This window comes from Triturus cristatus, chromosome 5_1, assembly GCF_964204655.1.
Source record: "Triturus cristatus chromosome 5_1, aTriCri1.1, whole genome shotgun sequence".
NCBI lineage: Eukaryota > Metazoa > Chordata > Amphibia > Caudata > Salamandridae > Triturus > Triturus cristatus.
The window spans coordinates 178,305,364-178,322,798 of NC_140587.1; the positions used below are offsets into that span (position 1 = coordinate 178,305,364).

The window sequence follows — 17,435 nt, forward strand, 5'->3', positions numbered from 1 at the left end:
GTACACTTTGTAAAAACGACGCTGTGTTAGGAATTTCGCCCAAAAAGGACACACTTGTCTCATGTGAACAGCGCTCAAGAATACCCCATTACTACGATTCTTCATGTATAACCTAGGAAACCCCGGGCAGTAAATAATTTTGTTAATTGTCTATCAGACACCAACACTTGATGGCAGGGACTGACGCTGGCGCATATTCCAAGGCATCGGAAATTTGTTCACATCATAGCCAGCTAGGGTGACGACATTTCCCTTGACCGCATGAGTACATCTACCTAAAAAGAAATGCATATCACTAACAGGCTCTGTATACCAACACTATTTTTTGTCAAGGCCTTTTCTTTTCATTCTTCTTTTCAAATTTTTTTTTAGTTATCCTTATGTGTTTAAACTATGTCTTCAGGTGACATGAATTCAAAGGCAACGTTTCATTGCAAATAAGAATCCTATTTTCAAATGATGTGTGCTAAAACTAAAAAGGTTTTTTATTTTTTCTAAGTACACCTACATGAGAGAGCACCAGAATTGTTCTTTGTAAAATTATATGCAATGGTTAATAGGTTACGTTTAAATTTTTATTACAACCACATGGCTTCCAAGTTTAGGCTGCGGCATGTTTTCGTTTTTCATTTTTTAGGTGTATACTTGCAACATAAATTTAAATTCAAACCACCATCACTCCTGCCAGCCAAGGCCAGACCTATTGGGCCCGATTCACAGAACAAACTTAAGACTAAATCCTAAACTTAGTCCCATTCTGGTATTCACAGAATGCACTTAGTACTTCTGGTATTCACAGAATGAACTTACTACTTTTGCTATTCACAGAATGAACTTAGTACTTTTGCTATTCACAGAATGGATTTACGACTCCTAAACTTACGTCCGCACTCGGGCCGGAAATTCCGGCCCAGAGGCGGAGCTTCCGGCCCGGAGGCGGAGCTTCCGGCCCGGAGGCGGGGCTTCCGGGCCGGAGGCGGAGCTTCCGGCCCGGAGGTGGGGATTCCGGCCGATTTAGCTATGGCTGAAATCTCCACCTCCGGCCCGGAGGCGGAGCTTCCGGCCCGGAAGCTCCGCCTCCGGCCCGGAAGCCCCGCCTCTGGGCCGGAAGCTCCGCCTCCGGGCCGGAAGCTCCGCCTCCGGGCCGGAATTTCCGGCCCGAGTGCGGACGTAAGTTTAGGAGTCGTAAATCCATTCTGTGAATAGCAAAAGTACTAAGTTCATTCTGTGAATAGCAAAAGTAGTAAGTTCATTCTGTGAATACCAGAAGTACTAGGTGCATTCTGTGAATACCAGAATGGTACTAAGTTTAGGATTTAGTCTTAAGTTTGTTCTGTGAATCGGGCCCAAAGACTTTAGCAATTTAGCAATGCTTGTTTAAATTGGAACCAATCTACTTGGCCCCCTGGCTGTGTCCTTTTCTTAGTGCATATTCTCAAAGGGCCAAAGTCCCGAACTGATTGAGGGGTTCAGTGTCCATTCTCACTTCTGAAAAGAGGAACTGGTCCTGCCGTCCATTTCTAGTTTAATAGCTGTGTTGGACCAGGAGGTAAAAATGTATCAACATGTTCTTTGGACTTAAAAACAAGCATTTACAATGCAATGGTCTCGGCATTGTTAAAGTTAGAGCTATTGGCATTGCTCATGACATTATTTTTGTTTTTGTTTTTAAAACATCTCTCTCTCTCTCTCTCACACAAAAATAAGTCTTATTTTTGTGAGAGAGAGAGAGATGTTTTAAAAACAAAAACAAAAATAATGTCAACAGCAATGCCAATAGCTCTAACTTTAACAATGCCGAGACCATTGCATTGTAAATGCTTGTTTGTTTTGTTTAGGATTTGTGCCCAGTATACTTAGATGAATACAACACTTGTTAGTCTAATACCAAATGGAATTAAACATATAAATTAGGTGGTTTATTTCTGAACGTCTGACACAAAAGCACCGTAAAGATATTTTCTCTTTGCTAAAAGTGTCTTATTACACCCGAAAGCAGCGAGGTGTGTTACTCTTTTTTTAAACCGACGGAAATGCAAGAGTGACATCAAGTGGTCTTCTGTGGGAACACATACTATCGTTACATCAAATGAAACCTCTATGATTAAAATAACCACATTCCTGTCGCTTAGATCAGAGCAGGAGGTCGGGGCACAGCTATCTGGCTCAGGGACACAGTTCACAGGTGAGTGGAGCACTGGCATAGCAAAGAGCCATGCATGCAACCACAACACAACACAACACACACATAAATAAAAAAGCAATATAATTACAAAGCCAATAACTCTAAAAATAACAAATGTGAGACCTATTGATTGGAAGACAATGAAGCAACTTATGGCACTTGAATCGGCATAGTGAGTTTGTCAGTTGACGACACTCTCTGCTACTATTCGGCAAAGTACATTAGTACCATCAATTATTAGGACATGCCTGGGCAGCGCACGCGCTGCTCTGCTAGGCATGCTATATTAGAGTATTCACTTGAAGCTCCGCCCACTCTCTGCCCATATTTGTTATTGGCTTGTGTCATTGTCTCTTGTAAAAGCTGACTTCTGATTGGTTAATATGCTTGTTAGTCCCTCGTTTGCACCGCCTTGTCTTCATTTGTAATCTCCCATGGGGACTGGCCCTTTTACTTCTATTGTTACATGGTGTGTGTTATTTAGTCTGTAAGCATCATTTTCTTTAACCCCTTCAGTGCCCCGCCCTTTCCCCGCCCTGTGCCGGCCCTTTCATTAGCGGGTGGGGTTCATGACGAGATAGTCTCGTCATGGGCACAGCGCAACCGCGCTTCATGACGAGACCATCTCGTCATGGGCACTGAAGGAGTTAATGAGTTTCTCCTACTACAGGCATGACATACTTTCCTGCAACTTTCAGTGCATCAAGCGCGCTTTTACTTTCCAAGCAGCCTGGGACAATGGCGGCCGCTTCTTTGAAATGATACAGCTTTGGCATTTACAAGAGTTTGAGCTATTGGCATTGTAAATGACAATGCCTTTGTATTTATGTGTTAATTATCAAAACTGATAAATAAAAGGCATTGTCATTTGCAATGCCAATAGTTTAAACTCTCACAAATGCATGACTTATTGCATTCCAAATGCTTGTCTTATGTGCTGCACTTTCCTTTAGCTGTCTTTCCTAACCTTTCTGTTTTCCGCAGTAACATTTTCACTATATCAGTCACGCCCCGGGGAGACCTCTCTTTGGTCGCTCGACTCCAGTGCCCCCCCCCACCCCTGTAGCCCCCTCCTCCATGCTGAACAGCCCTTGGAGGGACCTGTCTCGTAGCATTGTTTTCTCACAGCTGCTGCAGCAAAGAGACCCGCAGCCAGCACGGCATTGTGTGAGCTGTTGCTTTCAAAATAAAAGTACTGATGGGCTATCCCTGTGATGTATTTTCATTTTAAAGGGGTCACACTCCGGTCCTCCCTCGAGGTGTACATCTATGGGGCAAATAGTGCAGACAATATGTTCTTTCTCATTCCTTGATTAGATGCGACTTATGTAAATACAAACAACTCGATCGCTATTTGTGCGGATTTGTGATTTCAAAGAGAAACATAACAACTGGAGGGTAACTGAATAAATTAACATAAGCAAAATACTTGTTGACTATTCCCTAAACCGATATTTTTGCCCCCAACCCCTCTCACCGCGCCCTTGCACAAATGACTTCCACACCATACACCATAAGGAGCAAAGTTTATCCCCCACACTGTGTGCGGAGTTCTCCTACACAGGCAAAACGCGCACTACAATGTGCTGTACGGTTATAATAAGCTATAGTTGTCTATAAAATATTGTAGTTGTGTATTTTACTTAGCATGCATAGGAGCAATTTGTTTCATTCCGTATCCACGCTGTTGTGCTAAATAACATTTTGCCTACAGAAGGGAAAACACAGGAGTAACCACATTCCCAAGCCCTAATGTTTACTTGAAAAGTTACTTTGTATTCTGCCTCCAATCTAGGAATGCACTTCATATGAAGAGCATTTTAAAATAGACAACGTGTCAAACTAAAAGTCATATTTGTAAAATATCATTTGTTTCCAAACGCTGAGGTCTTCTATCTGCAGCTGACTTGATTTTTTGCAGAATTTAGGTTGGTTTGGCAACTGACCTATCATAAATCCACATTAGGTAGCCAATGTTCACTGACTGCAGCTGTTGCTTAAATCGTGTGTGCTTCTCAGTCCAGCATGTTATAATCTGCCTGGGAATACATTGGAGAACACATCATCATAGGTTGAAGCGGCACTTTTTAAAAATATTTGTTGCTTTGATGGATTACTGGTGATTCTATTTATATACATCTACTCTGCGCCTCTCCACTGCACTGTATGCCACTAAACTCTACGCCACTGCACTCTATGCTGCTCTACTGGGCACCTTTGCACTCTACGTCACTTTACTCTGCACAAATGTACAGTGGTGTGCAGTGGTGTAGACTGCACTCTACACCACTTCACTTTACAACACTATATTCTGCAGCACTGCACTCTGTGCCCCTCTAATCTATGCCACTATATTCGGTGCCACTCTACTCTACCCCATTGCGCTCTACGACACTTTACTGTATGCCACTGCACACTACATCGATGCACTCTGCCCTATTATGTTTTGTATAGGTACCCTAATATAGGCCCAGGTAACATCATACCCCTTCACCTACACTACCTCCTCTACACCTCACTGTAACGAGCCTTTTTAGGTTTGAAGCTTTTACCTAGTTCTAGTCCTGGGTGCAGAAGGACGGTTTCTCCTAAACAACTCCGTCCTATAACTCCATCAATAGACTCACACAGTATTATTGAATATTCTTAATATTAAATATTAAACGTTCCTAGAAACTAGGCTGGGGCTACACCACCTTCAGCCCATATTTACGTACACGGCTCATCCCATATGTCATCCTCAAATCCAACAATGGCTAATACAAGCAACAAGAGATAAAGGAGCCCTAGATACTTTCTATATTAATTTAGCACCTCTTGCTAGTGTTAGAGGGAACCGAGACTTCCAGGCCGACACACTGACCAGAGACGCCGAGGCTCCTGCATGCAGACGCTCCAGCTGACAGTGGTCTGAACATCCCTTGCGGGGTGTCCAACTCGAGACCAAGAGGGGCTCCTACATTCTCACACTTCAGGCAATGGGGTTCGACTAAAACCTAGAGGGACTCTTGGCTTTACACCTACTCACATGCTAGGTACACTTAGGTACATCTAGATAGGCATCATAGGAGTACGCGCACTTTTATCATGTATTTTATACTCATGTATTTATTCATGCTTATTGGTAGAACTGTACTATCCTTTTATATTCACTGTACTGCTAATCATATATCTCTGCTACTGTCTAATGGTTGTTGCAGCTCATATATTTTACACGAGAATAAAAACTGTTCAATAAACCGTTATTGAAACGCTCAGACTGTTTATTCTGTGTATCTCTGAGATAAACTAAGTGAGCACGAGTGACTGAGCAAAAAGTAGTACATTGTTTTCACGATCTTGAGGGATCAGGGTTGCCATGTTCTAAGGTTACCAGAAACTATTCTCTCCCCGATAAGAGGAGACACTAGCGACACTGTGAGCTAGCTTAAAGGCAAATAGGCTAACAGTTCTCTGTGGGGGTGTACGTAACCAGTCTGCCACCAATCCCACAGTTTGTTATCCAAATGCGCAGGTCCTGCATGGGTACTATAGGAACTACACGACAGCCCCACTCTAAACGTCTGCACTCTATAACTCTCTACTCTGCCGCGCTGCACTCTCTGCCACTCTACTCTGCGCTACTCTATAGCATTGCACTCTATGTTACTTAACTCTGCACCATTGTATATCACTGCCCTCTATTCCACTCTGCCACACTGAACTCTACAAACTCTACTCTGCAGCACTGCACTGTCTGCCACTGAACTCTATGCCACTCTACTCTGCGCCACTCTGCACTTCTCTACTGCACTCTATGCCAAGGCAATCTATGCCACTCTATTCTACTGTGCACTACTGCTCTATTTCAGAGCGCTCTACAACACTTCACTCTATGCCTCTCTACTATGCACCATTCTACTGTATGCCAGTGCACTCTACCCCACTCTACTATGCACCACTGCGCTCTTCACCATTGCACTTTACACCACTCCAGTCTAGGCCACTCCACTCTGCAACACTGCACTCTAAGTCACTACTCTAAAGCACTCTACCCTGCACCACTTCACCATAGCCACTTCACTCTACTCTGAAACAATCTACTCTGTCACTGAACTTTATGCTACTACACTTAAAACCACACATAATGTGTGTTAAAACTTCTGGACAAAGGGTGTTCTTTATGGTTTTTAGGTCTCACCTAGGCAGCACGTGCGCTGTCTCTTCAAGACATGCCGTATTCACGTATGGACTTGAAGCTCCACCCATTTTCCACCCATCTTTTCAATTAGTTCCTCTTACTGTCCTTTGTACATGCTGGTTTTTAATTTGTGAATAGGCTTAGTAGTTCCTCCTTAGTACCTTACCGTCTTTTCTCCTTTTGTAACCTTCCATGAGGACTGGCCCTGTTGTTACTCGGTATGTTTTATTTACAGTCTGTGAGCACTTTTTTATTCATGACTTTCTCCTAGCTGCTGTTGCATGCTCTTGCAGTGAGGCATGTCTTCATGTTTAACAATGGCGGGTGTGCCTTTCTTTTCTTTTCTTTAACATGGCTCGCCAAACTCTATTTTTTTTCAATAATATATGCTTTTAGTAATCAGCACGTGTTGCTTACGAAAAGTTACAGTATTCAAAAATAGAGTTTGCCTTGCCTCGCCTTTTTTTGAAAAAACAGAGATTAGCGAGTCGCGCCTTTATTTTCTTATGTGCTCATCAAAATCAATTTTTTCCTTCAATTTTAACAATTCCATCTGTGCCTTTCTTTTCCTCGGTGCAGCCTCCCAACTTCCTTCCCTCCCTTTCTCGCCCCATGCACATTTGCAATGCAATAGGTCTCACATTACTGAAAGTTTGATCTATTAGCAATGCAAATAATAATCCAACACCAATAGCTCAATTTTTCTGTAATGTGAGACCTATTGCATTGCAAATGCTTGTTTTGACTTTGGGGTTGCAGCCAACCCCCACTGTTTACATTTTTTTGCCCCTGCCTCTCTGCTCCGGTCTTTCTACCTGTTTCATACACTGATGTCATTAACCCTTTTTTAAAAAATCCTTTGAGAAAGTTGCAACTCTACACAAAATGGCGAGCGTATGCATGTTGAAAATGGCTCTCACTTTTTCATTTGTGAATTATGCACAATTTCAAAACCCTTTTCCTGGTATGCTACTTTTATTTGCCAAGCCTATGGTCTTTATCACCTGCGCTCCGGGATCAGGCACGCTTTATATGATATCCACGTGCCTTTGGAATGTTTTTTGACAGGGCATAAGTTGTCAATAAAAAATCGATTCAAAGAAAAGCAGCCAAATCCAACTAAGATGGCAGCACATGGCATCAGGATTGCTTTTTGTTTGCGACTCATGCACTGCTTTCTGCATCTTTCCAGGTATGGGATTTGAGTTTTACATGCACATAGGTCCTCTTCAGCACTTCCTTTGGGTCAGACACCCAGTCCTGTGGAAATCTTTTTCCCCATCATTAAAGTTAAAATCCAACTCTGGAGATGGCGCGAGCGTGGGTTGCATTGGTGGAGCTGGTAGAACACCCGCCTGGAGATACTGACGGCTCTTCTGACCGGGGGGAGTCAGCAGCGGATGCTTAAGGCTTGGTGGCACTGATGTAGCATGGAGTGGGGTGCCGATACGATGGTATGCTCTTTGGTGAATACTTGTCCCTTACACAGACATTGGCGGTTCGGAATGCATGAACTGTGAACTATCACTATCCTGCCAGTGGCTTTAGCCCGGAATCTGGTCTTCGCTCGGTGGCATGCCGAGGGGGAGGGGGGAGAGGGAGGAGGGGTTAGTTGGGGTAGGGAGGGTGGGGGGACGGGTGAGTTCCAGGCTGCAGCAGTTGATCGGAGGGATACCTATTAATAGATTTCGTTAACTCCTACTGCCAGACGGCGAAAGAGGCGCCGGGGATTCCCCCCAATTTGATTACATTTCCCTATGGTAGGCGGGAGTGCCTTTCTTTGTTGCTTGCAGTTGATTGGTGCTGCCTTGTGGTGCTGTAATATCCTATTCAACACTAAGTATGTACTTAATCTGTCTATATGCAGCTTTCTTTGAGTATGTGTGTGTGCCTATGTCCTTGGCTAACTCAATAAAATTTGTTTAAAAAAAAAAAAATTAAAGTTAAAATCCAAAATCTGCTCGCAGTTTTGAACATCGCAGAAAAAATATTTTGAGCCCTACTCCAGCCACTCACATTTGTCAAATGTCAAGTATTGTGAGATTGATAATGGTCCCTCAATAGCACAGATATTCAAAACTACGAGCCCTACCCAGCATCTTTTTTAAACTCTTAAATAATCAAACTCTACTAAATGTGTTAAACACCAAACCAATAAAAGCCCATTTTGAGTAAAGTTCTACTTTTGAGTTTGGTCTGTCAATCAATCAAACATTTATGAAGTGCAGCAACTCACCTGTGAGGACATCCAGGCACTGGAGAAGTTTGCTGTGGCGTGGGGGTCTTCAATCCAACCTTAATGTCTTGAGTTCTCTCCTGAATTTTTAAAGTGGTGTAGTGGGCTTGAGGTGCAGGGGATAAAGAGGGTCCTCCCCTGTTGTTCGGCGGATCTGGTGTGTGTCTGCAAGGAAGAGGGAGGCAGAATGGAGGTGTCTGGTCAGTTGGTGGAAGGTCAGGCATATGCTGAGGTATGCTGGTCCTTCATTGTGTCGGGCTTTGTAAGCATGTGCCAGTATCTTAAACTGCCATCTCTACTGTATCCGGAGCCAGTGTAGGTTCCTGAGGTGGGGCGTGATAAAGGGAGTGGCGGCTTCTCCGCTAAGGCGGAGAAGCATTGCCCCACTGCTGCAGACAAAGAAAGGAAAAAGAAAATGATAATAACACAATGTTATTATCATTTTATTCTTCCCTGTTGCAGTAGTATGAGAGCAGGGCGGGCTGCTCTGCTTACAGACCAGGGGAGGAGTGGTGAGCATACTAAAGTGCACATAATGCTTGACTGGCTCTCTCCGGCCAGCCAAACACTCATGTGCACTTTAGCATGTGCTCCATGCAGGCTGCATTACAGCCTGCATGGAGACCATGCCCAGGCTCCTAGGGGCAGATTTACAAGCCCCTTGCGCCTCTTTTACGCCGCCGTTGCGTCACTTTTGTGACGCAGTGTCGGCGCAAAACCAGCGCCATGCTGCGGGGTATTTACAACGTGACGCATCTGGGAGATGCGTCACGTTGTAAAGCCCTGTGCCAGAAGTAGGCGTTCCTGTGCAGGGGGGGTCGTTCCGTCGTAGAAACACCACTTAAAAGTGGCTGAGTGAAAGCTACAAGATTTCACTCAGTCACTTTTGAGCCCATGCTGCGTCAAAACCCTGCGCCTGCTTGAAGCAGGCGTAAGGATTGACCCAGCATTGTGAAGATAGGGCACCCCAGAGCTTTGCTGGAGCTGTGTCGCGCTTGCGACGCAACTCCAGCAATGCGCCACTTTACGGCACAGATGCGTCACGCATCTGTCCGTTTTTTGCCCCATGGTGCGCCGCATTGTAAATGCGGCGCATCCCTGGTGAGGGAGCCGTGACGCACAATAACTGGTGCATCCCTGCTGATATGCAGGGATGCGCCAGTTATTGTAAATCTGCCCCTAGTCCCCATCTGAGCACCGAACCATGGCGCTCATACCAATCACAATGCTGCATTGCAGCGTTTTGATTGGTTTAGGGAAGTCAATCACAATGCTACATTGCAGCGCTGTGATTGACTCAGGGAAACCTGGCTGCTTCCTGTTCGACGGAGGAGAGACAACTTGGGACAGAGCAGCGAGGAGGTATGTGAATTTTTCTTTTTTATATAATTATACCGGCTTACCCCCTCTTCCCCCTGCCATACCAATCCAGATCATCCTGGCTGCCTCAGGATGTGGGTCTTTCTGGGAGGCTGGGGATGAGTCTTGCCGCTATGTTTTGTATTGTCTGAAGTCTCTTCAGGAGGCATGCAGTGATTTCTACATAGAGTGAGTTTCCGTAGTCCAGTCTGCTGGTAATGAGGGCCTGCGTGAAGGTCCTTCTGGTGTTGACTGGGCCACCTGAAGATATTGCAGAGCATTTGGAGGGTGTGAGAGCCGATGAGACTGTGCTGACCCGTTTTTTTATTGAGAATTTTCTGTCCAGGATGATGCAGAGGTTGTCGCATGACAGGCGGAGTTCCGCGGCCCATTATATTTCGTTCCAGGGTTGGGTGTTGTTCCTGTAGATGAGGACTTCTGTCTTGTCCTTGTTGAGTTTGAGACAGTTGTCTTTCAGCAATTCAGCTATGTTTAGCATGCAATTGTGGAAGTTGCCTGTCATGGTGGTGGGCTCAAAGCGGTACAAAAGGGGGTGGTGATGGACGGAGCATCAGAACCAATCAAACACTCACACCTAGTCAACAGATCTGGGTTTGATCCATCCCCATTCTTTAGCCCACTCTGCCACCGCAGTTCAGACATGGCCATATGCAAATCAGTCTGACCCTGTGCCTCATGGGAACAGTCCAGCCCGAACTGCCAAGCCATGCCTTCCCCGGACCGGAACCAAGCTTCCTAGGACCGGTTTCTGGCATTTCAGCCGTCTTCAGCCAGGCTTGCTTGAATCCAGTGACAAAGTGAGCAAGGGACTCACGTCTGAGCATACCCTCCCAACTTATGGCGAACAAAGCAGTACAAAAAGGGGTGGTGATGGACAGAGCATCAGAACCAATCAAACACTCACACCCAGTCAGCAGATCTGGGTTTGATCCATCACCGTTCTTTAGCCCACTCTGCCACCCCAGCTCAGACATGGCCATATGCAAATCAGTCTGACCCTGTGCCTCATGGGAACAGTCCAGCCCGAACTGCCAAGCCATGCCTTCCCTGGACCAGAAACAAGCTTCCTAGGACCGGTTTCTGGCATTTCAGCCGTCTTCAGCCAGGCTTGCTTGAATCCAGTGGCAAAGTGAGCAAGGGACTCACGTCTGAGCATACCCTGCCAACTTATGGCGAACAAAGCGGTACAAAGGGGGTGGTGATGGACGGAGCATCAGAACCAATCAAACACTCACACCTAGTCAACAGATCTGGGTTTGATCCATCACCGTTCTTTAGCCCACTCTGCCACCCTAGTTCAGACATGACCATATGCAAATCAGTCTGACCCTGTGCCTCATGGGAACAGTCTAGCCCGAACTGCCAAGCCATGCCTTCCCAGGACCGGAAACAAGCTTCCTAGGACCGGTTTCTGGCATTTCAGCCGTCTTCAGCCAGGCTTGCTTGAATCCAGTGGCAAAGTGAGCAAGGGACTCACGTCTGAGCATACCCTGCCAACTTATGGCGAACAAAGCGGTACAAAAGGGGGTGGCGATGGACGGAGCATCAGAACCAATCAAACACTCACACCCAGTCAACAGATCTGGGTTTGATCCATCACCGTTCTTTAGCCCACTCTGCCACCCCAGTTCAGACATGACCATATGCAAATCAGTCTGACCCTGTGCCTCATGGGAACAGTCTAGCCCGAACTGCCAAGCCATGCCTTCCCAGGACCGGAAACAAGCTTCCTAGGACCGGTTTCTGGCATTTCAGCCGTCTTCAGCCAGGCTTGCTTGAATCCAGTGGCAAAGTGAGCAAGGGACTCACGTCTGAGCATACCCTGCCAACTTATGGCGAACAAAGCGGTACAAAAGGGGGTGGCGATGGACGGAGCATCAGAACCAATCAAACACTCACACCCAGTCAACAGATCTGGGTTTGATCCATCACCGTTCTTTAGCCCACTCTGCCACCCCAGTTCACACATGGCCATATGCAAATCAGTCTGACCCTGTGCCTCATGGGAACAGTCCAGCCCAAACTGCCAAGCCATGCCTTCCCTGGACCGGAAACAAGCTTCCTAGGACGGGTTTCTGGCATTTCAGCCATCTTCAGCCAGGCTTGCTTGAATCCAGTGGCAAAGTGAGCAAGGGACTCACGTCTGAGCATACCCTGCCAACTTATGGCGAACAAAGCGGTACAAAAGGGGGTGGTGATGGACGGAGCATCAGAACCAATCAAACACTCACACCCAGTCAACAGATCTGGGTTTGATCCATCACAGTTCTTTAGCCCACTCTGCCACCCCAGTTCAGACATGGCCATATGCAAATCAGTCTGACCCTGTGCCTCATGGGAACAGTCCAGTCCGAACTGCCAAGCCATGCCTTCCCTGGACTGGAAACAAGTTTCCTGGGACCGGTTTCCGGCATTTCAGCCGTCTTCAGCAAGGCTTGCTTGAATCCAGTGGCAAAGTGAGCAAGGGACTCACGTCTGAGCATACCCTGCCAACTTATGGCGAACAAAGCGGGATTTAGGCCCAGATCTCTGTACTGGGGTGAATGTATGACATTGTTCTGCATTCTGTCCATCAATTGTTGTTTTTGCATTTGTCACCCCGAGTGGGACGGGTATGCTCAGATGAGTCCCGTGCTCTCCATGCCACTGGAATCAAGCTATCCTGGCTGAAGAGGGGTGAAACCCCGAAACCGGTCTTAGGATGCTTGTTTCCAGTCCAGGGAGAACCTGGCTTGTCAGTTCGGGCTGGACTATTCCCATGAGGCACAGGGTCAAGACTGATTTGCATATGGCTGGGTTCAAACTGGAATGGCATGGTGAGCAAAAAAATGGTGGATTTAGGGCCAGATCTCTGTACTGGGGTGAATGTATGACATTGTTCTGCATTCTGTCCATCAATTGTTGTTTTTGCATTTGTCACCCCGAGTGGGACGGGTATGCTCAGACGTGAATCCCGTGCTCTCCATGCCACTGGAATCAAGCTATCCTGGCTGAAGAGGGGTGAAACCCTGAAACCGGTCCTAGGATGCTTGTTTCCAGTTGAGGGAGAACCTGGCTTGGCAGTTTGGGCTGGACTGTTCCCATAAGGCCCAGGGTCAAGACTGATTTGCATATGACTGGGTTCAAACTGGAATAGCATGGTGAGCAAAAAAATGATGGGTTCAGGCCAAGATCTCTGTACTGGGGTGAATGTATGACATTGTTCTGCATTCTGTCCATCAATTGCTGTTTTTGCATTTGTCTCCCCGAGTGGGACGGGTATGCTCAGATGAGTCCCGTGCTCTCCATGCCACTGGAATCAAGCTATCCTGGCTGAAGAGGGGTGAAACCCCGAAACCGGTCCTAGGATGCTTGTTTCCAGTCCAGGGAGAACCTGGCTTGGCAGTTCGGGCTGGACTGTTCCCATGAGGCACAGGGTCAAGACTGATTTGCATATGGCTGGGTTCAAACTGGAATTGCATGGTGAGCAAAATAATGATGGATTTAGGCCCAGATCTCTGTACTGGGGTGAATGTATGACATTGTTCTGCATTCTGTCCATCAATTGTTGTTTTTGCATTTGTCACCCCGAGTGGGACGGGTATGCTCAGACGTGAGTCCCGTGCTCTCCATGCCACTGGAATCAAGCTAACCTGGCTGAAGAGGGGTGAAACTCCGAAACCAGTCCTAGGATGCTTGTTTCCAGTCCAGGGAGTACCTGGCTTGGCAGTTCGGGCTGGACTGTTCCCATGAGGCACAGGGTCAAGACTGATTTGCATATGGCTGGGTTCAAACTGGAATGGCATGGTGAGCAAAACAATGATGGATTTAGGCCCAGATATCTGTACTGGGGTGAATGTATGACATTGTTCTGCATTCTGTCCATCAATTGTTGTTTTTGCATTTGTCACCCCGAGTGGGACGGGTATGCTCAGACGTGACTCCCGTGCTCTCCATGCCACTGGAATCAAGCTAACCTGGCTGAAGAGGGGTGAAACTCCGAAACCAGTCCTAGGATGCTTGTTTCCAGTCCAGGGAGTACCTGGCTTGGCAGTTCGGGCTGGACTGTTCCCATGAGGCACAGGGTCAATACTGATTTGCATATGGCTGGTTTCAAACTGGAATGGCATGGTGAGCAAAACAAGGATGGATTTAGTACCAGATCTCTGTACTGGGGTGAATGTATGAAATTGTTCTGCATTCTGTCCATCAATTGTTGTTTTTGCGTTTGTCACCCCGAGTGGGACGGGTATGCTCAGACGTGAGTCCCATGCTCTCCATGCCACTGGAATTAAGCTATCCTGGCTGAAGAGGGGTGAAACCCAGAAACCGGTCCTAGGATGCTTGTTTCCAGTCCAGGGAGAACCTGGCTTGGCAGTTCGGGCTGGACTGTTCCCATGAGGCACAGGGTCAAGACTGATTTGCATATGGCTGGGTTCAAACTGGAATGGCATGGTGAATAAAAAAATGATGGATTTAGGCCCAGATCTCTGTACTGGGGTGAATGTATGACATTGTTCTGCATTCTGTCCATCAATTGTTGTTTTTGCATGGTGGTGTGCTCCTCTGTTAGTGAGAGGATGAGCTGGGTGTTGGCATTGAAGATGATGTTGAGTCTGGGTGATTTGAGAGTGTGTGCCAGTGGAGTCATGTAGGTGTTGAATAGGGTGCGGTGAAGGGGCGATCATTAGGGAACTTCACAGAAGTTGTTCTCGGGTTCCGATGTGAGTGGTGGGGGACAGATACTCTGCGTTCTTCTGGAGAGGAATTATGCAATCCATTTGAGGGTGTGTCCCTGGATTCTGAAGTGATGGAGTGTGTTGATCAGGGTGTGATGTGAGAAGGTGTCAAATGCAGTTGACAGGTCCAGGAGGATGAGGGCGGCTGCCATTTCGCCGCGGTCCAGGCGGGTCCTTATGTCATCGGTGGCTGTAATCAGGGCTGTCTCAGTACTGTGGTTGGCTTAAAATCCAGATTAGGCTGGGTCCAGGAGGTTGTGGTGCTCCAGTTGGTGGGTGAGTTGCCTTTTTATCACTTTCTGAAGGACTTTAGCAGGAACTGAGAGCAGAGAGATGGGCCAGACATTTTTCAGTATAGCTGGGTCGGCGGATGTTTTTTTCAGGAGGGTCCCAACCTCTGCGTGTTTCCAGTCCTCGGGGAAGAAGGTTGATATGATTGAGGTATTCAGGACTTTCCTGAGTTCATATCCGACAGTCTTGCTTCCAAGGTTGGAGACGTGGGGGGCGCAGGGATCTGTGGGTGCTCCCGAGTGTACAGAGTGCATGATGGAGATGGTTTCTTGAATGGTGAGGAGGGTCCATTGGCTGCAAAGGTTTTTTGTGTTCGTGTCTGTGCGTTTGAGCTGGTTGATACTGTCGATGGCATAGGGTAAGGATTTGAAGTTTTTGTAAATGCCCGAGATCTAGGCTTTGAAGAAGTCCCCAAGGGTGTTGCATAATTCTTGGGAGGGTGTGATGTCACTCTCATTGGCCATGGGATTGGAGAATTCCTTCACAATGGCGAAGAGTTCCTTGCTGCGGTATGTTCTGGCTTCAATGCTATCTGCTAGGGCATTCTTCTTAGTTTCTTTAAGGAAACAGTAGTAATGTTTGAGTGTTGTCTTGAAAGTAGCAACCTTCCTTGCAGGTAACAGCGGTGGGGCGGGTTGGGGGGGGGGGGAGATTTCGACGAATGATGATGAGGGAAATTTCATTATTTATTACATTTTATGTCTGCATCGTCCCTCAAAATCCCCCTGCACCCGGCCCCACTGCCCCACTGCTGTTACCTGCACAGACTGCGGTTGCTTGAAGGTGGTGTGGTCTTCTGTTTTTTTGCTGATGCGCCTCTTCTTTTCTAGTTGCCGGCTGACAACCTTGATAGCTTTCATTTCCTCTGTGAACCAGGTGCCTCTTTTAGTTGGTCCTTTGGTGTTGGCTGTCTTTGTGGGGACAATTGTGTCGGCACATTCTGTGATCCACCAGGAGAAGTTTTTTGCAGCTTGTTGTGGGTCGGGTGTTGAGTATGGGAGGTGGGAGCTTGATCTGTTAGCAGATTTTGCTGCATGTGACAGGAGCATTCTCTATGCTAGTTAAAACAATCAACTTTAATTTACCCCTCATAATCTTTTTCCCCTGCATGGAATGGCACAAAATTTAGCATGCCAGACTTTAGTTCAATGCTTCGCTAGGTCACATGCTAAGCAATTGGCAGAAAAGGAGCAAAACTTTCAATTTGGAGAAAAGTTATGGTTAATTTAAAAAAAAAAAAAAACCTCATGTATTTTTCCTGTATTGTGTTTATTGTCTGTGTGAATTATGTTCCAGTTAATGGTCTTTCCTAAGAGTATGACATGGCCAGAAATCAGTGCTATATGTGAAATATTAGAAATATGGGGCCACATGTACGAAATGTCCAGTTTGCATGCATAAATAGTGAATCCTAATAAACCACTATTTAGGAAATGCAAAATGCAAAGTACAAAAATAACGATTTCCAAATAGGGATTCCTACAGAGTTGAAATCGCTATTAGGCCCATAGGAATGAATGGGGTTGCATGACCTAAATAGCAATTTCCTAAGGTTCAAGGGTACTGATGGTTTTGCATTTCCAAATGTGTGATAATCGCACATTTGGAAATGCAAAAACAAGAGTGCCTATGGGCCTACGGCAACCCCTGATGCACCCCCAAAAAAGGTGGTGTACATGTAAAATGCACAAATTGCTTAGGTTCAAACATGCGCTCTATGGCAATACCAAAACTGCAGTCTGAGTGGCTTTTCCTAATTTGTACATGGTTACCATCGACTTGGAGTTGATGGTAATAGCATGTCCTAAATGCCGATTTTGCATTTAGGAAGTGCTTTGTAAATGCACTTAGGAAAACGCAAATAGGAAATCCCTATTTGCGATATCCTATTTAGGGGATCGCAAAATGCGATTTCTACTAGGTAGAAATAGCATTTAGCAACCGCATTTAGGCTTTTAAACATATTGAAAGGCAGTATTGCATTTCTTAACATACTAAAAATGTGATTTGGTCTGTTAAGAAATGCGATTTCCTTTCGTACACACAGCCCATGATAACACTGTAGCTCTAGAATATTTTTTCTATATAAGTATACATGATTTTTTTACTTTTTGAAATCTTTCTAATCAAGGTAAACTACAAGAAACAGAGAGAAAAGATCTTTAGTACATTTGAGCTTCTGAAGCAGATGCTGGAGAAGGAGACACAACTACTTCTCAGCAAACTGGAGCAGGACTACAAGGCGAACATGAAGAACATTCAGGGTCAACTGGAGGAACTGGAGAAATATCAGACTCACTACAAGACCCTCATCAGTGAGGTGGATAAAAAGTGTCAGCAGAAAGATGTTGAGATGCTGGAGGTGAGAGCCCGGATGCAATGCTTGTGAGTGTTCAAATACCTTTTATGGAAGTGCTGAACAGCCCTTTGTGACCCTGGATAGGG

At 46.1% G+C, this 17,435-nt stretch overlaps 1 protein-coding gene across 1 annotated transcript in view; it reads left to right on the forward strand.

Moving 5' to 3' along the window:
- LOC146830592 (E3 ubiquitin-protein ligase TRIM39-like) overlaps nt 1-17,435 on the forward strand; it is a 432,642-nt gene that overhangs the window by 180,097 nt on the left and 235,110 nt on the right. Inside the window, exon 5 of the mRNA XM_085603762.1 lies at nt 17,122-17,352. Coding sequence (XP_085459888.1) covers nt 17,122-17,352 — 231 coding nt within the window. The remainder of the gene's footprint in view (nt 1-17,121; nt 17,353-17,435) is intronic.